Source organism: Urocampus carinirostris, chromosome 5 (genome assembly GCF_059441175.1).
Source record: "Urocampus carinirostris isolate Australia breed hairy pipefish chromosome 5, RoL_Ucar_1.0, whole genome shotgun sequence".
Classification (NCBI taxonomy): domain Eukaryota; kingdom Metazoa; phylum Chordata; class Actinopteri; order Syngnathiformes; family Syngnathidae; genus Urocampus; species Urocampus carinirostris.
The window spans coordinates 33,290,961-33,314,389 of record NC_142353.1 but is presented as its reverse complement, the minus strand read 5'-3'; the positions used below and the strand labels follow the sequence as shown (position 1 = coordinate 33,314,389).

At 39.4% G+C, this 23,429-nt stretch overlaps 1 protein-coding gene across 3 annotated transcripts in view; it reads left to right on the top strand.

Annotated features, from left to right (window-relative positions):
• The first annotated feature begins 3,496 nt into the window (after positions 1–3,496).
• Positions 3,497–23,429, top strand: part of LOC148366077 (transducin-like enhancer protein 4) — a 57,884-nt gene continuing 37,951 nt past the window's right edge. For all 3 annotated transcript variants that reach the window (XM_088336481.1, XM_088336480.1, XM_088336479.1), the window contains exons 1-4: positions 3,497–3,893; positions 6,930–7,015; positions 12,036–12,099; positions 12,198–12,242. In XM_088336481.1, coding sequence (XP_088192607.1) covers positions 3,849–3,893; positions 6,930–7,015; positions 12,036–12,099; positions 12,198–12,242 — 240 coding nt within the window. In that variant the 5' untranslated portion in view covers positions 3,497–3,848. The remainder of the gene's footprint in view (positions 3,894–6,929; positions 7,016–12,035; positions 12,100–12,197; positions 12,243–23,429) is intronic.

Genomic DNA, 23,429 nt, shown 5'->3' with positions numbered 1-23,429 from the left:
ACAAACAAACAAAAACATTTTCACATCGACTGCAGCAATGGAAGCTGAAAGTCCTTGCCCTTTGGCTCCGAGACAGGACCTGGGTGCAACCAAGAGGCCTTTCTCCTCGCCGCCAGGACAGCGGCCTGGCACAGCCGAGCGGGCTTTCTCCTCGCTGCCAGGACAGGAGCCAGGCGCGGCCGAGGGGACTCTCTCCTTGTCACCAGAGCAGGGGCCAGGCTCGACCAAAGGGGATTTCTCCTCGCCCCCAGGACAGGAGCCAGGCGCGACCGAGGGGGCTTTCTCCTTTCTGCCAGGACAGAAGCCAGGCACGACCGAGGAGGCTTTCTTGTTGCCGCCAGGACAGAAGCCAGGCACGACCGAGTGGGGTCTTTCTTCGTCGCCAGGACAGAAACAAAATGCCACCAGGACAGGCACATGAGAGCACCCCTCTCGGTCCTTTGATGGTTGGGTCATTCTATTATAATTTAATGGTAGATGGACCCAAGTGGGGTAGGCAGGAACGGCAGGCAGGGGTGCTAGGAACAAGGATTGTATTTATTATCAAAATCAAGGTCAAGGTACCCAAAAAACAAGTGGGTACTAAACAACTAACAAGAGGTAGTCAAAGAAGTGATCCTAACAATCTCTTTGTCAAATGTGTACTCATCACACAGATTTAAAGTGAAAGAAAACATGTAAAAAGTCCAATGTGACAGTCATTGTGGGGGACGGAGTGAGAAAGAAAATCTAGTCCTGTTAGATGATTAAATAGGTTACTGAGTATGTTGTCACTTTAAGATGAGTTTTCCAGCTATATTAAGTTTATTATTCAATCATCACAGCAATACTTCTATGATAACATTACTCATTTAGTTGTTAGAAATGCACTTATGTTCATCCACATATTTGAATTAAGTATTTACTTGCTGTATCCTTTCATATCAGTGCTTTCCTAGCAATGGTCTTCCATCCTTATTTTATCATACAACCTTTAAAATAACAAAGGTTTAACAAAAGTCTCTTTTTCATTGAGATCTTTTGTTTTATCTTGTAATGTGAGTTCCCAGGAGAGCCAGTTAGAGGTTTGTTTTACGTTTCTTATAATCCACGCCTTTCTCCTGCAACAGAGGGGCCGAACCATACTTTTTTGCCTTTTGGTGGAAGCGCACTCCTGGCCATAGGTGGGAAGGGGCTTTCCATCGACTGGTCCTGAGTGCACTTGGATTTTATCTTACTTTTGAAACTTTTAATTAAATGTCCTCAAGTGCATTGCTTGTGTCCAGCTCTCTTTTTTCAAAGTCCGAATACTCCGTCTGGTCACGTGGCGAGACATCAGAATTTCTTTCGCCTTCATTCCCTATAATCGATAAATCACGATGACTGAAACATGTTTAGTTGTGTAATAAATGTGTAATATAGCAAGTCATTTTGACCCAATTTAGGTTTCAGACTTAGCCAAAATGTCCCGTGGACTTCTAAACACTTTACTGGCCTTTTTTTTTGTAGCGGTGATAATTCAGATTGTGTTCACGCCAATGCACCTCCAAGCTTTAATTATTTATAAGCAATACAAGCTGAAAGGCGTACCTGTAAAGCTCAGTGACAATTTAATTGCGCGCTTGTAAAATGTAAAAACGCGGTAATCACGCAAGACTATTTTAATGTCTTCATAAATAAACAGCAGAAACAAACAGCCTGGGATGATGAGATAAAATAAAACACACATAAATCTGAGCATAGTTATACAAAACTATGCCGTTTAGCACCAGCCTTTAGTGATGGGTCGTTCGTGAGCAAAACGGCTCTAAGAGCCGGCTCTTTGGAGTAAACGACAGACTCTATATTAACAAGGAGGTGGGTACCTTCGAATCACTCTCTCTTTCCTTCTCTACCCCCCTCTCTCTTTTTTTCCTCTCTTTCTCTCACTCACTCTATCTTTCTCTATTTCCCCCTCCCTTTCTCTTTCTCTAAATATTTCTCTATCTTCCTTCGTCGCTTTACCTCTTTTTTTCATTCTTGCTCTCTTTCTCTCTAATCTATTTTTCTCTGTCTTTCTCTATCCCTCTATCATTCTCTTTCTCTCTCTCTTTCTCTTATTGTCTCACTCTCTGTAAATATATATGTATCTGGGGCGGCAGTAGATCAGGAGGTAGGGCGCTCGTCTTGGGATCAAGGGATCCCAGTTCGAATCCAGGCTCGTCCGTGTTACATGTCGACGTGTCCTTGGGTAAGACACTGAACCCCTAATACCCCCAATAAGCAGGTTAGCGCCTTACATGGCTGCAAGGCCGCTATTGGGAAATGTGGAGCACATTGTTAAGCGCTTTGGGAAGTTATTGACTTGAAAAGCGCTATATAAATGCACATCATTTCATTTCATTTCATTTCTTTCTCTCTTTATATCTTTCTTCTTATCTCTTTCTGTCTTTCTCTCTATCTTTCTTTCACTCTTTCTCTTTATCGGTCTCCCTTTCCCTCCCTTTATCTCTATTCCTGCTCCCCTCACTCTCTTCCCCTTCCTATACTCCTTTCTCGATGCTCTCTATAAATTATTTTCTATCTCTCTCCCTCTTTCTTTCTATTCTTTCTCTATTTTCTTTCTCTGGCTTTGCTCTCTCTCCCTCTGTATGTGTCAGAAAGATATATATTTATCGTTTCACTCTGTGTCAGAAAAATAGATATCTATTTATACATCTCTATCTTTCTCTCTATTCTCTCTCTCTCCTTTTCCCTCTCTCTCTCTCTCTGTCACTCTCTCTCTCTCTCTCTCTTTCTCTCGCTGTGTGTGTCTCTCTCTCTAGCTTTCTACTCTTTCTCTACCTAAAAGATAGATATATATCTATACGTTTATGTCTTTCTCTCTTTTTTCTCTTTCTCTTTCCCTCTATCTTTCTCAATCTATCTCTCTCTCTTTCTCTCTCTCTATTTTCTCTCACTTTTCTTTCTTCCATTTTATCGTTTTATACCTTTCTATCTTTCTATAATTCTCTTTGTATCTACCTTTCTCTCCTCTCTACTTTTGTCTCTCTCTCTCTCTCTCTCTCTCTCTCTCTCTCTCTCTCTCTCTCTCTCTCTCTCGCTCAGGCCTAATGTATCATTATTATTGGTAATATATCATTAAAAATATAAAGAATCGTTCAAGAGCCGAAAGAACTGGCTTTTTTTCAGTGAGCCGAGCCGAAATAACCGCTTCTTCAAATACAGAATTTTCATCACTACCAACATTCGAGCCCCACGTGGGTTCCGGGTGATGATTGGACAACACAAAAGTAATTGACAGGTTGCGCTCGCGCGGGCTGGATTCTCCCGCTCGTCATTGGTCAGAGTTAATAGCCTCCTCCCCTCCGGGCCCTCACAAGTCAAGCGAACACGGTAGTTGTAGTTCATCACGGAGGATTTAAACAAGCAAATGGGGGCAGATTAAACTACACATCCCGACGCTCCTTCAACGTGCCAGACGCGTAATTGCACTTGGATGTGACTGGCTGATTCTAAAATGCGGTTGTGTTTGGGGGAGCGAGAGGTGGTCACCGCTGCCGCCGGGATGCGCGCGTCAACCCGGGGAACGAAAGTAGGAAATTAAGCACTTGCCACCACAGCGGGAGCCTGAGGACAAGAGGGGTCGCGACATGGCGGAAAAACACGATTAGAGGGAATTCGGCGAGCTTCTGTACGGGGGAATATCGTTTCGACGCACCTGACTTCTTCTTTATTGTTAACTATTTCGCCTGACAGACTGGTTGGAAGATGGTCCTTTTAGGTTGACCGGCTTTTAACTCACTGACAGACTTTTCTCACGTAAGGAAGCGAACCACGCTTCTTTCTATTTTTTTTCTGCTGAGGTGGGACTTGTAAATGCCTTTTTAATGATTCGAGACTTGAGCAAGATGTATCCTCCGGCAAGGCATCCGGTGAGTAGAAAACCTGTCTAAATAGACCTTTCCATCTTATTTGCATACCTGTCAAGCTCCACGGCTCCATTCCCTTACAAAATGTTGTATTTTCCCTTACAAAATACAAAATAATTTTACACCATATTTTTTTCCAAACGTGTTTATTTATGTAGTTTTATATGTTATATTGTACATGTGTTTCGTTATGTCATATATATTGTTAATTAACATTTTGTTGTGAGATACTGAGTTGCTCGACATGAATGAGGTTTATTGTAAAAAAAAGTTCAAAAATGAAGTTGCTTGGACGTTCACTGTAGAAGGAAAACATACATAAGTAGAATAATACATATTCTTATTCAAATTATGAATTCATTTTCTGCATCAAATTATTGTTGGTAATAAACTGATTAAAGGGATCACCACAAACCTGTCTTTTTTCATTTTATCCTTTTATACTTCCTTTTTTTCTTAACTTCTTTATGCAACATCATAATTTGTAATATTATGCATCAAAGAAAGTGAGTCGTTTGAGAGCCGGCTCGCTTTAATGAGTTGAGCCGAGAAAGCCGGTTCTCTAAAAAGAGATGGACTTCCTTTCACTACATAACTACCACATGAAATCCGAGGCGGCAGACGCATGCGTACAGTAGCATCAAACCGCTCGCTTCGTTTGCAACGAAAAAAAAACAATACCGAGATAGAGGCTACCGCGGTGAACTGGTTTGACTTAAATGATTAGCCGTTTCGTGATAGTCGGTGTATACCGGATGGTACCCATAATTGACAAATTTGCGTTTTTCCGTACAGATTTTCTTGTACGTCGTACACGTCTTAAAATGCAAAATAAACGTACTTTGTACGGCAAAAACGTACAGCTTGACAGGTATGTATTTTACTCGTTTGGAGCTATTTCCAAATTTCACACTTTTTGTACGGTGAATTGAAATCAAATGCAATTCTACGTTGTTTTGGCAACCATATTAAATAAAGATCATGTGGAGAGATAGACCTCATGCATATATTTTGGCTTGTCAAATAGTAAGAAATTACTGTGAGAAGTTTAAAGAAAATTGTTGGATATGGGTTGCTCAAAACATTTAAGGGGAATTCAAGATAATAGATATTACAGAAAAAGGATGAGAACCTGTTAAAAGTTATATTGACAGCAAGCTAAAAGTGATAACAAATGGTGAATGGTACGCATTTATATAGCGCTTTTCAAGTCAATGAAGAACTCCCAAAGCGCTTTACAATGTGCTTCACACTTACCCATTCACACACACATTCACACACCAATGCCATGCAAGGCGCTGACCTGCTTATTGGGGGCATTAGGGATTCAGTGTCTTGCCCAAGGACACTTCGACATATAACACGGAGGAGCCGGGAATCGAACCTGCGATCTCTTGCTCCCAAAACGAGTGCTCTACCTCCTGAGCTAATGCCGCCCAAGACAACGGTATAAACAAGAGGTCCCCTCCTGGGAGCAGTGGATGTGCACTGACGAGGAAATATTTGACATTTCGAATGAGAATACCGGAGACCCAATTCAAGGACTAATGGGAAAAAGGATGGACTATAGGAAAAAAAGAACACAACTTTCGAACAATGAGGACTGGACTCCTAACACTGCCATGTTTTCAACTTTGGTGTCTTGGAAGCACAATGAAAAGCAAGTTAAAATGGATGAATAAAGTAAATACCGCTACATCTAATATAAGCAACACTAAATTCACCGCAAATAGGAAGAGTACTAAGAAAGATGTTGCAAGAATTGTTAACTTGATATATAAACTTGTTTACACAAATGATCTTTGTCTTTATTCTATATAGTCCGTCTAGCTGTGAGTAAATAGTTGCCGCATTGTGTTTGTAAGGTTTATTATCACTTAATCAGGTGGATCTCAATCAATAATAATGTAGACGTTAGCATATTCTTGTGGGATTCTTGCAGTATTTCGATATTAGATTTTTGAAGTATTGTAGTACTTCTGCAGTAATATGTATTTCTGCCATAGTATTACTGCTGTTACGCTTTTTGCAGGTGGACCCAAGAAAGGGGAAGCATACAGAAGTAGGGAGGCTTGAAATAAGGATGGAATATGATTACAAAACCAGGAACAAAGTAACAAACAAGTGGCTAGAAAACAAAATGTTCAAAAAAAATCAAACCTGCCAATTTACAAACCGGAAACAATGACCAAACCAGAAATAAATAAAAATGCAAGGAATAAAGTAACAAATAGACAAGGGGCCACTAAACTACCAACAAAATGTACAAACACAAAACCAGACATAAAATAAACACGTGCTGTCCAAGATGTCGTTTAAAAGGGTCGGAATAATTTGGCAAAGGTGTGTGGTTATTAGAAATAACTGTGCCCAGTGCCCAGTTCTCTGCCTGTTTAGCGCCCTCTGTTGGAAGGAGGCATACCTGACCCTAACAACAGTGTTTGCATTTTTGTGATATTTCAGTTGTAAGATTTTTGTAGTAATCTCATTTTGCAGTAGAATTTTGTTGAATTTCCGTGATAAAGAACTAAAAAAGATGCCGGAAGAATAGTTTGCGTTGTTTACTTGGTAAATAAACTTGTTTAGACTAATGATCTTAGTTTTCTTCTACACAGTCATTCTCGCTGTGAGTAGATAGGTGCTGCAGGTTTATTATCGCTTAATAAGTGGAATTGCAATCATTAATAAGGTTAGCAATTGGCTAAGGTTGACAGGTATGAAAGCAGTTGCCGTGTTATCAACAAGAAAACAGTCGGAGGGTATTTGGAGCCACGCGCCTGATGCGTAATCACTTTGGATCGAGTTTCCGTGCCATTGCGCGCCGGCACCGACAATTGCGTCCATTGACAAGAGCTTTGTGTCTGTGTATGTGGCTAAAGGGAGACATGATGAAGGAGGCTGGGTGAAGCTCTAAGCAGAGTGAGTGACAGAGGCCCATTGTGGTCGTGACAGTGGAACCTCAGTTGTCTCAGTTTGTCCTCTTCTCTCTATCTATTTTCTCCTATGGTTCTCTGGCTTCGGTTTGAGGTCCCACCCCAGCCCGGACAGCCTTTCAAGTTCACCGTTTCCGAATCCTGTGATCGGATCAAAGAGGAATTCCAGTTTCTCCAAGCTCAGTATCACAGGTGAGAGAAAACACAGTGGTCACTTATTGTGAGGGGGCCAGAGATGAGCAGTAACCACATTTTAGGGTACACTTTGGACTGAACACCGCAAGTCAGAGTGCAATTGTGGACAACAGCCATAAATTCACATTTTATTCCTCCACTCTTATTTTGGAAATATGTTGCTGCTAATTTCACTATTTTTGATTGCACTTTTGTATTGATGTACTTAATACAAACACCACTTAGTAAATATTTGCTTATTCATCCCTTTACTCTATTTTACCATGTTAGCCCTTTTGTCTTTAAAGACTTTTATCACATGTTTATCCTTGAGTGCCACGTCTAATCAATGACATTGAACACAGATTTAGTTTTCATTCACAATTTCCGAGACGTCTGTGTACCTGAAATAAAACAGCGGGAGTTGTAGAAAACTCACAGAACATTGATTGAAAACCGTAGAATAGTCTTTATTGTTATTGATTACAACGTAGTGTACGTTGTTCAACTCGAAATCAGACGTGGAACTTTACTATAAAAGCATATAAACACATCATGAAAGGTTTTAAAGGCGAACAAAAAGGAAAAAAAAATTAGCTAAAAGTATAGATAGTCAATAATAAATAATCTTATATAAAAGACCATTATTAAGCCCGGGGTATAATGACTTGGCTTTTACAAAATTCCTCAACAAAATCAAAACCTTTAAAAGTTTGGATGAAAACGTATGTACATTAATACCCCGAGATACGACATTAATTCGTTCTGATGTGGGGATCGCAAAGTGAAATTGCTGTATAGTGGGGGTTAGAAACATACGGTAATTAGCGCCAAACCCCAGTGCCCCAGATAAAAACATTAAAATAAGTACTTCTTCTGTATGCGGTTAAATAAGATTATGAATACATTTACACATAAAGGAAAAATGACACGTTATTTGCCTTAAGTGTTACGTGACATAACTGGTACAGTTCGGTAGTGGGTGGATGCAGAGGCGGACAAGTGGGTGGATTAAAACTTCTTATTCTTAATAATTTTCTTGTTTGTTGATTGGTTACGGAAATGCAACTTAACAAGGGTAACGATGTATGTGCCTCTTTTGTATTTCTTGTTAACCGCAAGCTTCATTTCCAGGGTTATCACGTTTTTTGCTTCTCCATTTAGCATCACCGCAAGTCTTGGGTCTTATAGCAAATAAACAAAGTACAAATAATAAAAAAAAAAGCATTGTCCCTGCTGACTTACAAAGTCTTCACGAAGCACATGAGGTACTGAACTTAATGAAGAGAACGGTACAATGGGAGGTAGTTCTTCCAATAGCATTTAGACATTTATATGATGCCGTGATGCAAACCAATTGGAGATCAGCTTTTAATATGAAGTTTTTGGACATGCAAAATAATTTGTTGTTGATGTCGTATAGTGGGGAAAATGCCATAAAGAGGACAGGGTTTGCACGGGTACTTGAAACGCTTGAATTTTTATGTTGTATTTTTAAGTATTTAATGGTGCTTACATTTTGGGTGAAGTGCTTGTAAATTCTTGAAACTGTTGCCATGCTTCACAACAAGTTTGCTTAAAAATGACACCGACACTGCTCACTGTTGGCTTCACTTTGCTATTGCATTTGTTACCTTGATTAACAGCAGCTGGTATTAGTTTGTACGGGATGTCCTATGAAGCGTAACCGCCCCCTACAGGTCACTACACCTAATCAAATGTGTATTATTGCAAGGGGTATGTATCAATTATGGAAATTTATTATGGGCTATGCAAAAATTAGAGTAGTGTTTCCCAGTGGAAAATTATAATGGTAAAAGCTTCCTGCAACTGAAAATATAAGCTACATATTATCGTTATTTTACCTTTATGGGGAGAGATTTGTCACGAAAATATTTACACGTTTGTTCAGATCCACAAATATATTCACTAATTACTGAAAGATAAAAATAATCATGTAAAAATAAATGCACACGCAATGTTAGAAATCGCAAATGTTAATCGCAGATATGTTTGTGGAACTGCAAAATACATTATTCATACCGGAGTTCTTTTTTTTACTGGTACTGGAGAAATTTGTCTTTGGAGGTCCTCTAAAAAGAGCTTGTATTAGGCCATTAAAAAGCTCTATGAGACCCTCAGAAGGGATAAACATCTTATTCCACACTTTCAATATGTCCTAATACCACGGTGTCGAGTGCTACCGTGTCTATTGTTTACCTAACACATTAGGTAGGATTTGACATTTTAATTTCAGTATTCCAAAGACCGTTAGCCTCATGCAACCCCTTGTCACCGTAAATGAAATGTGCATCGCATCAACTCGCTAGCTTTCAGGACGACCGACGGTGCCGAGGCCACGTCTGCCCTAGTTTCACCTATTTTACACCACTGACTAACCACAGGTAAACCCCATCAACCTGCGCTTGCACGTCTGCCTCAACGAGTGCAAGAGGTGTGAAATACTTTTCAGACGACACGATGAAGTGTGAAATGTATTGCTCGGAGCAGAACCAAGAGCGCCGTACCAATGCATAATAATCACCCACCTCTGGTCGCCCCTGTAATTATTGACCACTCACCTGGTGAGTGCTGGCCAGGCGCTTTCATCAAAAGCTGAAGCCACTCTGCAATAAGAATAACCAAGAATAAATACAGGCGATGTTTGCTTTTTCTCAGAAGGGAGGCCGATTGGAAAAAACAAAACAAGAAACTCTTGTTTTTGATTCCCTAAAAAAACATAAATTGTGATCCAAGCATCTTAATTCATAGGCATGTTTTTAACAAAGAGCTAAGTGAGTAGTTTTCCTGTCACAAAACACATGACAGTTTCTTTCTTCTCCTGCCGTTAGAAATTATAATTAAAGAGTCTCTTTCACTATGACAAAATAGAATCCTTATTGTATCAACAGTTGCCAAGTCGAAAAACTGAACTGTAGAGCTTTTTTTAATATACAAGGAATATCGTTCTTATGAAACCAGACTTAACAGTCACAAACATTTTTGAAGCTCACAGCTCCTTTTTTGTTACAGATTAACTTTTTACCAGTTTTATACGTTTTTATAAAATCACAAGTTATTACTGTATGTCGTTACTATGTTATTATCATGTTATTACCAGGTTGTAATCATTAGAAGTAGAGTTCAAATAGGCTCAGTCAACCAATCAAACGTCATGCTACTTAGAAATCACATTTTCTATAAAAAAACACAGCAACCCATCACTGGTGAATACTTTCTGAACCAGAACTACTCAGGTGTGCATAGGTGACTTCCTGGTTACCCCTGATCCAAAACAAGTTTATTAGACAAAATTATAATAATAATAAAATGCCAAATAAATAAAATTAAAATTAAAAATGTTAATAACTCTAAATTAATGAGATTTTTATAAGAGGATTAATTAACTGAAACAGGAACAATTAAACCGAGCATAATTTCATGTTTTTTATTTTACATTTTCATCGACATAAATTAATTTCAAACAGTACATCGTGAGCTTTTAGTTTATTATTTACATCCCATGTAGTGGTTTAAAAAAGTACTATAATATGTAGGCTGTACAGATCATAGAAATTAATTGTCGTTCAATTAAGGTGATTGTAAAATAATTATTTAAAAAAAGAACATTCCAAAAATATGACATTTACTGAAATAAATACAATTCCTAAATATAACAAATGTAGAAACTCACACACACACACAAACCTCAATATAGAGATGATGCTGGAAAAACCTTAATGATTTAATACTGTTATAAGCCTGGTCTCCAGGTGTCATATGTACCTCTGTTATAATTTTTCCTAGGAGATAGTGACTAATGCATTTGGAATAAAATAGTCTTTATTGTGGCGGCATGGCAGCTGGGTAGTTAGCGCGCAGCCCCACGGTGCAGAGGTACATGGTTCAAGTCCAGCTGCTGCCGCCTCCCCATGTGGAGTTTGCATGTTCTCCCCATGCCAGCCTGGGTTTCCTCCTGACACTATAGTTTCCTCCCGTTTTACAAAAACATGCATGTCAGGTTAATTGGTTGGTCCCCAAGTATGAATGAGTGATGAGTTGTCCGTCTCTGTGTGCCCTGCAACTTGCTGGCAACCAGTTCAAGGTGTCCCATGCCCACTTACCGAAAATAGCTGGTATGGGCTCCAGCACCCCCGTGACCCTACTGAGGATAAGCGCTGCAGATGATGGATGGATGGATAGCCTTTATTGTCATCGATGACCACATAGTGTGCATTTCTTACAAGATTTGAAGTAACACTTCAGGATAGACATGTAATAAAGGCCTAAAAGACAAAAGTAAGATTTAAAAAAAGAGTATTATGATAGTTAAATAAATAATTTCACCATTTAAGGCATTTGTGTTACATACACCACTGATGACAAATTGTGGTTCTATCTCGGATTAAAGAAGCTTGTCTATATAAAGACAAGGCAAAATTCGTACGTCAATTTTGTGCTCCATAAATCAATCCAGCATATGAATATAAAGAGCCTGCCGACAAAGAAGTATGTCAGTTTCGTCCTAATGCATTCTAGAAAAGCCACAAATGTACTTTCAGGTATCACTTCACTCAGTTATTGGCTTGTCAGCAGACTCACTTTACCTGCACATAAATGGTTCCGCCCACGATTATCTCATAAAACACTCACAACTAAAGAGTCATCGTGGTAAGTGGATAGTTTCCTGCAAATAGGAAAGGGTTAAGCTTTAGCGTAACCACACTTGTGATATGGACCCTCGTTATGAGGCCGTTTTTTTGTCGATGGTGCAGTTCGGGCCTTATGTCGAGGTTCGCGTGGTCGCCTATTGATCCATTAATTACCGAGATGTACGTGCTGAGTAAGTGTCTGCAGGGGAAGCGGGTGAGATCAGAAATGCCACATAAAAGTAGCAGGATGCGGTCACGCGCAGCTTCTGCTTTTACATCTCAACGTTGTTTTGCTTTTTCCGACAAAACGGAATCTGTAAGAGTGTGTGGAACGTGTTTATGTGACACAGATTTTTTTTTTTTCCTTTCCCACATCGACCTCACAGTTTGAAAATGGAGTGCGAGAAACTGGCAAGTGAGAAAACCGAGATGCAGAGACACTATGTCATGGTGAGTTTCACACCCAGAGAGTTTCTTTGTGTTGATGCAAATAGGAAAGTAACACGCCACATGAATTTATCTGCTTTGTCCCTGTTTTCTTTTTTTAGTATTACGAAATGTCATATGGACTCAACATCGAGATGCACAAACAGGTAGGCGACGTTTCTGGGGCTGAAAGTAAAAGTGGTGGGACTGGTGGCAGAAGTATGCTAGTGGATAACAAATTGATTATGTATGCTGGTTTGCGAATTATACCACTTTGATTTGAACAAGGATCACCAATCCTTTTGACTTTCAGAGCTACTTTTTTGTTATGGATTAGCGCGAGGTACTACTTCTGGCACAGAAGGATTTACATATCTAGACATAATTATATAATTTGATATAATTATAGGCTAATTTTAAAAATAACTTTGGAACAATTGATCATGTATTTAAAGACAGTAATCAGGTCAATTATTTCTATCGACATCTAAATAAAATTTCCCAGAAAATCACAATGAACACTACAGTAGATGATACAGCAGAATATCCATCCAAAATGTATATTTTTTTAAAAGTATGACTTAATCTACCAATTAATTTGCTGATATTTGATGATAAGTAACCCAAAATGTGTCAAACAATAAATAAGAATCAACCACTGCTTTAAAGATAAAACAAGGACAAAATACTACAAAACAATTATCCCAGTAATTCATTGTTTCTTTTTGTAAGTGTCAGGGATGTCACAAGATCCAAATGGTATGGTACCAGGTTGAAATTATTAGAAGTAGAGATAAAACAGGCTAAGTCTCTAGGGATCGACCGATATGGGTTTTTTCAGGGCCTATACCGATACCGATTAGGAGGAGGCCGATAACCGATATTTGGAGCTGAAATTCATTTGCAAAAGCCTAAAAATTGGCGTGAGAAATTTGTACTCATACAAAAAGAAACAAAGAACATTTGTTTGAATTCAAATAAAACTTTAATAACCCTCTGAGACCTTTTACAGTAAATAAATTAGAATTTCATCACAACTAACATGACTAATCTTTCACTTAAACAAAATACTAGGCTTCGCAGCAACTTGTAAAAGAGGTACATAAAAACTTAAGTAGCTCCCTGATTTTTTATATACAATAAATAAATAAAAATGTCAATACAGCCTACAAAACTTAAATTAAGGTAAAACAAAAAGCGCAAAGAGCAATGGAAATTTCAACAGCTCGCGAATTAAAATGTGTGGGCACTCCATTTTTAGTGCCAGATTGACAAACTTATGTTATGGTAACAGCTAATTTATCATTCTCCACCTAATCTTGCTTCCCTTAAACAAATTAACTCCACTTTTATGCTATCTCTTAATCACAAACATGCTTGTTTATTACGGAATTCTAAAAATCTTAATTATTGTAATGTCTGTGTCTATGTTTACGTATGGATCCTTTAAGGGAGACGTGACATCAGGGTAGTGACTAGCGTGGAAGTTGCTCTCTGCTTGTCAGTCTGTGTGTGGAAAAAGGGGCGTGAGTAGCTTCTCCTTGAATGCCCTTTTAACGCTTGTTATTTGTTTATTAAATCGGCAATCAACCCTCATCAGCCACTGTGTGAATCTTTGACTACACATAGGGGCAATACAATATTACCAGCGGCTTGATTCACACTCAGATATGTCGGGACATGTCGGGGAGTTGTCGCTGTCTGCAATGTTTGGAGTTGGACAAGCTTTTGCTTCAGTGTCTCCATCCCAGTTGCTTATCCAATCAGAAGGTGCAGGCTGGGTAGCGAGGAGAGACAAGGAGGGAAGGGATGGAGTAGGAGTGACGGAGAGAGAGCGCAGCTGCAGAGAGCCTCAATAATCGGCGAGTCGAATTAATAAAAACGCCGATACCGATAGCATTAAAAGTCCCAAATATCAGTGCCGATAATCGGCCCGCCCCTTAATAGGTAGACTTCTATCAGTCACCCACTAAAACACCTGCTTTTTAAATGAGTAATTTGCATATATAGATTTAATTGTATAGTTTATTTCAATTAAAGGCTCATTTAAAAATGATTTTGAAAGAATTGATAGTGCAAACAAATACACTAATCTTGTCAATGACTTCTAACATTTCCTAGAAAATTGCAATGACCTATCACTGGTGAGTTATTTTTACAACCGGTCTATGAGCCATCCAGGTGTGCTTAAGGGGCTTCCTAGTGCTATTCAATAAAAATTCTCCTGTCAAGAGATTAAAATGTTTAATCAAAATTTATCAGATTTTGTATTAAACCTTAAAAATTAATTACCAAATAACATTTTTATGGTTGCTCTATGAAATTTGATTAATTTGAATAAAAAGGTTGATTTTCTTTATAATTTTTGAAAAAAAAAAAAACAAACAACGGGTGTAACTCTAACTTAAACTTAAGTCACCACTGAAACCCTTTTTCCAAAGTTTTATTTTTTTCAGTCTCAGTTAAAAACGTCTGACTAACACCAGAGATTTGTTTCGCTAGGCCTTTGCTGCAATGACAGACTAATTAACTCGCAGTATCCCAGCGTATGTAATTAGTGTTAATGAACCACATTACCAATTTTGTCGCCAAATCAGTACAGGTTGATGAAGCCCGGTTTGTTTGAAAGGGGATTTAAAAAATCTGTCGGGCGTTAACATTAGCGACTATTTATTTTAGTTTCTGATGCAGGGTTCACCGACCTTTTTTAAGCTGAGAGCTACTTTTTTACTACTGATTAGTGCGAAGGGCTCCTAGTTTGATATGCATTTCTTAAAGAACAAGTTTTCACGTTCGAACCATAATGTTAACATGATATTACAAGCAACTATTACATGCAGGGTTAAAGTGGTCTAAAATAGGATAGAAATCGACTTTCCTGGAAGATCACAATGAACCATAAATAGTGAGCTACTCAGGTGTTCTCAGGGGGCTACCTGGTGCCCACGGGCACCACCACATTTGTGACCCCCTGCTTGAATACTAGCATTACTATTACTCTCGCTTTAGCTGCAACCATTTACAGTTGCACTTACTGGGGCATACTGTGGCCAGTTACTAATGTTAGCTACATAAGCATTAGCGGCATATGTTTTCTAACCTTTAAATGAATAGCCTAAAATTCCAATCAAAAAGAAAATTTATAACGATTTTAACTGAGAGCACTATTACTTTCACAAGTTAGCGTTAAACTCACATAGCCGGAAAGTTATTGCTTTTCGTAGCATTCACGGGCAGGAAGAACTGGATCAGCGATTAAGGCAGGGTTTGGGGTCTTTTTTGACTTAAATATCCATTAAGCAAAATATATTAAAAAAAAAAATTCAGTGAGAGCGACAGCATATATTTTAACACAAAACTAGACAAAGCCGTCAAACCAAATGTCCAGGAAAATTATTCAAAGCATTTAATTTCAATGTTTGATGATTGATAAAATATAAAATAATTATAATGCCTATATCAACAAATATTACTCCCTTTTTTTGAGGTTCATCTTGAGTGTTCTATTTGTTGTGAATAATGGTTTCAAAACAAGGTGTGAGTAGAGTTCTTTCGTAAAAAATGTCACTAAATACTGCAAACTGGAAGGGTATGGATGTATTCACCTTCAGCTATGTAAGGTGGTCACAGTTCCAAGAGAATCATGTGGGCTTTATTCTTCCACCGTTTTATGTATGCAAATATTTGACATATTTGAACTCTCCAAACATTCTGTCACGACCGGAACAAGCAGTGGACCCAAATGCGTAACGCTCCACACAATGCTTTATTAAGGGATCGGGGAAGTCAGGATGAAAGGAAAAAGGCAGTGATACGGTGCTTGCTGGGCAGGAGGAGCTAGAAGCCCTTGCGGCCGGTGACAGGTGGCAAGTCGGGTAGCCGGGATAGGAGAATGAAGCGTGGTCGTGGATCGGAAGCAAGTCAGGGTAGGCGGGACAGGACAACGAAGCGTGGTCGTGGATCGGAAGCAAGTTGGGTAGCCGGGACAGGAGAACGAAGCGTGGTCCGGGATCGGAAGCAAGTCAGGTAACCGGAGATGATCTGGAAGCCAGGGAAAGGGGATTGATACAGGAAAAAGGGAAGGGGATCAGGCAGGATGCAGGAACAGGTCAGAATCAAAACGTAGCCAGAGTCAAAAAGTGCTTGCCTTGCATGTGCTGAAGTTTGCTGACGGACTGACAAAGAGTGAACGAAAATGAAGTGCTTAAATAGGGAGAGGGATAATTAGGGACCGAGTGGCAGCTGGGGCTGAAAGAGTGAGCACAGGAGAGGGTAATTAGCGGGCAAGTAACAGAATCGTGACACATTCATCTTAAAAGTCTTCATGAGCGTTCTTGATCATACGTCAATTTTGGATTTTTTTCAACTTGTGCAAAATATGTACATTAAAAATACATCCAGGAAATGGTAGAAGCCAGACATCGCTTCTCAAAGGCTAAAAATACATGCAGAGAAAATGAAGATATTTCTTACTGGCCTTAAAGGTAATGAAGGAGTTTAATTTTTCTCCACGTGTTCACTTCTACTTTTTTGAAAGAAATGTCTTTCTCCTCCATGTGTTTTATTTCTCTTATTTTATTGTAAAAACATTGGAGCTTAGAATTCCCATTAGAGGTTTTTCTTACAATTAAACAAAGTAGAACAAAACGGACGGACATATAACATACATGTATTCTGGGCTTGTTCAGATGACGTCCACCGAAAAAGCATAAAAAAATGATTTTATAACACATGGGAGTGGGTTGAAAGAAAAGTCTCTTAACATAGTGGAAGTTTACAAAATGACCTAATTTGCAACCATGGACAAACAAGCAGTCTCATTGGGATTTGAAGTCCGACAAAAGTCTAGCCACAAACCACAGGTACAGTATTTTCTGCACTTAAAGGCGCACCCCGTCAAAATAAGGATTTTGGGATATAGTCTTCGTATATAAGGAGCATGGAATTTAAACTACAGTAAGATCAAGGGTTTCATAGAAAAAAAAACATTTGAATTAAAATGATTTATTTCATATAACATAAATTAACATGATATTCGTTAATTAATTCATGGTTACTGTGTTGTGCTCACTCCGGAGTATCCCTTTTTCGCCAGCTAGACAGCTAGTGAACGATGTGCAACAGCAAAAAATTATTCGGAACCTGCATTCGAAGGTCAGCATCTGTACTGTTGTTAAAGTTCTGCTTTTTCTTTTTTTCCTTTTAGCAAAAAAAAATAAAAATAACCTGTCAACCAAAATCCAAGGCCATACTATATGTTACTTAAAGGCAGAACAGTTACCTCACACTGCCACGAATGATTGTGGACTAAACAATACAAATATCTTTTTGATCAAACATCCAACATAAAAAAAGATAAAGACAAACAATACACTTTTTTTGCATTTTGATAATGATAAGAATCCCTTTCATCATTGGTTGAAATGTAAGAAGCATGTTTGTACAATCACCATGCTTACCACATGAGGTCACTCGAAGACCACTGTTCATGTTTCTCAAAAGCAGAACAAGTACCGTATGCACTATTATTTAATCATAACCATGCATTTCGGATTTTATCCACTGTATTTTGCGGTATGTAAACCGTACCAAATTTCTGGCTAATTTAGGGGTTTTAGGTCCGCCTTATAGTCCGGAAAATAGGTAAATGCTTTACTCACATACATAGATAATCACAAAAATAAATATCCATCCATCCATTATCTGCATCGCTTATCCTCAGTAGGGTCGCGGGGGTGCTGGAGCCCATCCCAGCTATCTTCGGACAGGGGACACCCTGAACTGGTTGCCAGCCAGTCGCAGGGCACACAGAGACACACAACTCACTCGCTCATTCACACCTAGGGGACAATTCGGACCGGCCAATTCACCTGACATGCATGTTTTTGGAATATGGGAGGAAACTAGAGTGCCCGGAGGAAACCCACGCAAGCACGGGGAGAGCATGCAAATTCCACACAAGAAGGTTCGATCTCATGACTTCAGAACTGTGCCGCACACGCGCTAACCACTGTTCCGCCGTGCTGCCCTGAAGATAATTAACTACAACCAAATGATTAATGTGGTGATTTAAAAGATCCATTGGATATAACTGGTAAACTGATACACCTACAGATATATATGCAGGGACATTTTACAATATTGTGACAGTAGCACAACGCTTCTGCTGCTAGTGTTAGAATCACTCTGTCCAAATGCGTGATTTTTTTTTTTTTTTTTTTTTATCTCTGACCAGGCCAAAAGCATACTTGTTGTTCTGATTTCAAATTTGTAACCAAAAAGGTGTTGAATGCTTGCAGAGTTGGGTAGGGTTACTTTAACTGGATTGCTTTTGGATTACTCTAATACCAAATATGCTATTAAAAGACAAAAGAAACTAAATATGAATAAAATTATGACTCACAACACGTCGTAAGCTTTCTCTCCTGGCTTTAATCTCTTTGATATCCGGCAAAACTAACATAAAATGCGACAGAAACAAAATGAAAATAAATCCAAACAGCTTGCTAACATCATTTTTGCCGTTCCATGTATTCCGTTACTCCCCAAGCCTGCACAAAATGTAGTAATTTTATTCATATTTCGTTTCTTTTGTCTCTTATTAGCATATTTGGTATTGGAGTAATCCAAAAGTAATTGAAAGTAATCCAGTTAAAGTAACCCTACCCAACCCTGAATGCTTGGGATCGTGGTATTAGTTTTTGCACAGGCCTTTGGATCAGTGTGCTAAACTATCCTTTGATGGGAGAAAAATCTGTTTAGTAAACGGAGCCACAGACTCTAATTGTGTCCGTTAACGAACTTTTGGAGCCATTTTCCTAAGAGCACAGTTTAGTCATTAGCATCAACATCTGTGCTAAGCGCTCATCAACAGGGAGGTGAAATGAGCCGAGGCAAGGCACGCATTCACAAGCACATGCAAACGTGTGTTGGTGTGTGTGAGTGAAAAATGCTTCGCCATGCATGGCGTGTTTGTCTTCTCGCGTGTGGCTTCCTGTTTGTAAACGCTCCATGTTGACTTAGTGTGTGTACTGCACGTGTGGTCATATGCACAACGGCATTATTGATTCCACTGTTTGTGCGTGTCGTTCTTTGTGTTGCGTTGTGCATAAATTGCAGAGTGTCAACGCCTTTCCGTATGACGAGTGTGTACTCGCTTCCAGGAGGGAATGTTGCACACGCGTGCAGCTTTTCACAGCGCGCTAATCAGAGCTTCGTGATGAAATATGGGGTGTCTGTGTAAATCCTGCTGTTGGCCGGTTTTTGAGGCAGTTTGTGTGCACCGGCCTGTCTATAAAGCCAAGATGGTAACAAATACAAATATGGCCGTTGTTTGTTTTCAGTAGGTAGGCAGTCCAACAATTACCGCTGTGGCCGGCCATGCTTCCTAACACAGATCGCAGCAGTTAGAGCACTGAATTCTAACCATTAGGGCATTAGGATTGTAGATGACATGAGAAAAGGCATTTGATTTTATATCACAATCGCACCATTTTTACTCACGTTGCCACTTTGTACAATGTTGTAACGGCAGGGTTGGGTAGGGTTGCTTTAACTGGATTACTTTCAATTACTTTTGGATTACTCCAATACCAAATATGCTAATAAAAGACAAAAGAAACTAAATATGAATGAAATTACTAAATTTTGTGCAGGCTTGGGAGTAACGGAATACATGGGACGGCAAAAATGATGTTGGAAAGCTGTTTGGAAATATTTTCATTTTGTTTCTGTCGCATTTTATGTTAGTTTTGCCGGAGACCAAAGAGATCAAAGCCAGGAGAGAAAGCTTACCACGTGTTGTGAGTCATAATTTTATTCATATTTAGTTTCTTTTGTCTTTTATTAGCATATTTGGTATTGGAGTAATCCAAAAGTAATTAGATAGATAGATAGATAGATAGATACTTTATTCATCCCCGAAGGGAAATTCACATTTCCAGCAGCATCCCTGAGCTGAGAACAATACAATAATAAAGCAAAAAGAATACAATATACAAATACCCAGTGTGACGTGCAAATGCCCACTGTAGTGTGTTATATAGAATAACTAAATAGTGCTACACAGAATACATATTGCACTAAGATTCGGTAATATGCAATGTAGGTGGTGTGGTTTACTGTGGGCTTTTACTCTGCCGGGTAGAGTTATAGAGCCTCATGGCATGAGGAAGAAAATATCTCTTCAGTCTGTCCATAGTACAAGACAGTGACAGCAGTCTGTAATTGAAAGTAATCCAGTTAAAGTAACCCTACCCAACCCTGTGTAACGGAGGAGTTCAAGAAGCATGGAAACCAATATACTTGCGGATAATATAACCAAGCGGAAGCATATGAATATAAAAAAGAAGTGGGGACAGAGCCCTGTGGAACATTTAAATGTCCTTAGGTCATATTGCTGTAGTAAAAACAATGAGTCCTGTCTGAGAGGTAGAACCTAAACCACAAGAGTACGGTTACTGAACCAATCCATTTTTCCAGATGATCAAGTAAAGTAATATATTGTGGTCCGCCATATCAAAAGCAGCACTGAGATCTAGCAGCAGCAGCAATGAATAGGCGCTGGAATCTTGCTATGAGTCGTTATTTTCACCAGTTGTGACTGTTTAGCCAGTCAAAATGCCAAACACATTGCATGAAAAGTATACCGTAATACTGCGAGGGATTACTGTATTCTGTTCCCAATGAGATTATTACCTGCATGTATAAATGTACCCAATATTAGCAGCTGTACACTAGTTTTGAAACAAGGCAGCCAGGTTTAGCTTTATCTCTGTCCAAACTATGTCATAAGTACTTACTTAATTTCAAAAAGATACCCAAGTGATGTACTTTACTTCCCACCATCGCCAGCTTAAAAGAAGTCGAGATTGAATATGGCTCGATGGCTGTGTGCCCTGGAGCCGCAGTCCCATTATGGAAGACGCTCTATCCCACCAAGTGAATCTCTGATATTGCTTGTTTAGCATTTTCCGAGGGTAATAAGCCCATTGATTTTGAGCTTGGCTCTCTGTTTTATTTACACAGAAGGGCCTCGTCGCCTGGGGAGCCAAATGTACCAACACTCGTTAAAGAGAAATTGACTTGTGGACTGAGCTCGGGGTCGGCAATGAACGAGGCGGGAACGGGAGGGGGGAGACCAGATCTGGCGACTGAGCTACAAGAGGACAGCTAATCAATTGCAAATTAGAGTGACTGAAAGAGAAATAAAGCATGCGACGGATGGGGCCGAGACAGAGAAGGGGAGAAGGTGGCGAGAGGCGGAAGTAATAAGACGGTGTGATAGTGAGGAATGGCAGCGTTCTCAACCGAGGCTGACAACTCATTTACTGCAACCGGCGGGGAAGGGACGCATTCGATTCACTTGCGAGATTTAACGTTATTTTAGAATTCAGTGTCACTGTTGAAGATGGATTCGGATGGGGAATTAAAACGACTTGAAATTACCCGGAATAACTTTGGGGCCTCAAGTGCACGGAAGGGTGTCCTAACCTGTGCAGTCATTTCAACCGGATGAATAGACCACAAAGGTGCTTCCAAAAAAGCGAAAGCAAACTCACAGTTTAATCCCTTGGTTTGAATCAGTGATGATAGATGATAATGATGGTTAATCACACCCTTTTCCTGCCTGTTTCAGGTTTCTTTTCACGCTGTAAAACTCACAATTGTATTCTGTTTTTAATACAGTGGAACCTCGGTTTTCGAAAGCCTCTCAGTTCGGACAAATCGGTGTTTGACCAAAAATTTCGAGAAATTCTTGCTTTGCTGTTTGGTCAAAAAATCGGAGTTCGAACGCGGGTACGCAAGGGTGCGATGCTGAGCGGCGTGCGGGTGTTTTAGCCCCTAATTATGCCTCTGAAGAAGGTCGGTGCAAGCAGGACAGGTGAAAAAAGACAAGTTGTTCGTACAACTATTGCCTTTTAAAAAGACTTAATAGCTAAAAATGAAAGAGGTGTACGAATTTCCGATCTTGCTAGTGAATACAGCATGGCTAAATCTACTATCAGTACGATAGTAAAGAATAAGGAGGCTGTGAAATCGAGTTATGCGGCTAAGGAAGTTAGCGCTATAAGCAAGCAACTGCCGCAAGTTTTGGAAGAGGTTGAAAACTTTTGATGATTTTTTTCTCCCCACCGTCCACCACAAAGGTAAGAAATCCTATTCATAATCCTTTTTTTAATTTTTACACGTTCATGTTAGCGTAGATTACGCTAACGAGAACGTACGATTAGCCTGGGTTAGCTTCATGTTTACGTTCATGGTAAACATTCAGTGTGTTGGAACGAATTAAAACAATTTTACATTATTTTTAATGGGAAAAACGATTTCGGTGATTGAACAAATCGGTTTTCGAACAGGGTTCTGGAACGTATTATGGTAGAGAACCGAGGTTCCACTGTATTGGAAATTGCAAAGCATGCAAGTTTGTTAGCTTGACTGTTATTGTGCACTGTTGTTTTGACTATTATGCACTGTTAACACCATTGTTACTTTTGGCAAATCATGTTGTTGCTCTTTGATTTTAACACTCTTTAGGGCGTATATTCTTTTGTAACATAGGGTATTTAATAAAAAGAAAGGGCTCAGGGGACGACTTTTAGAACAGGGTGGAGTTTTACATCAGGTTTTGGCTCTTTCATGTTCTTTTTTGCAAATTCCAAATCCATTGACGTCTTCTCTCCATATTTTGGGTGTGTACTAAACTATACATTTTACAAAAACAAACCGGCTGTCAGGCACCAGGACGGAATCTCGGACCCAATTGCATTTGTTTTAAAGGAATCTTTATTGGATTGAGCTGACAGAGCTTGCTTTGGAAGCCGATGGTTGTCGGTCGCTAGCAGCGTTGGACGGAATGGCAGCTCCGTCACAGATAGGCAGAATCGGTACGGCTTAGCGGGCAGGTCGATACCGAAGGCAGGCAGGTCTTTGGTACTGGAATCTGGAAAAACACACAGAGAGACACAAGTACGGTCTGACACTTCTCCTTTGGCGCGGACAGCTTAAGAGGAGAGTGCCAGCCAATCAGAGAGCGCGCTCCTGCGCGCCAAACGATTGCCACAGGTATCTTCATTTTGGCAATCATGACACCAGCAAAATATGCCTTAAAATAATCCTTTTTAAAGACTTTTAAATAAAATTCAAAAGTGTTGATGAGCATTGACAATAAAATGTATTTTTTCCAACTATATGGCCTTGGTGTATGGTGACAGGCAAATTCCCTTCTACTTTATTTTTCGGACTATAAGCCCCTCCTTTTTTCCAACGTTTTGAACCATGCAGCACATACAATTAATTGGCTATTTTATGTAAGGTGTTAGCTATACTTTGTATGAAGTCAAATCGTATCAGCA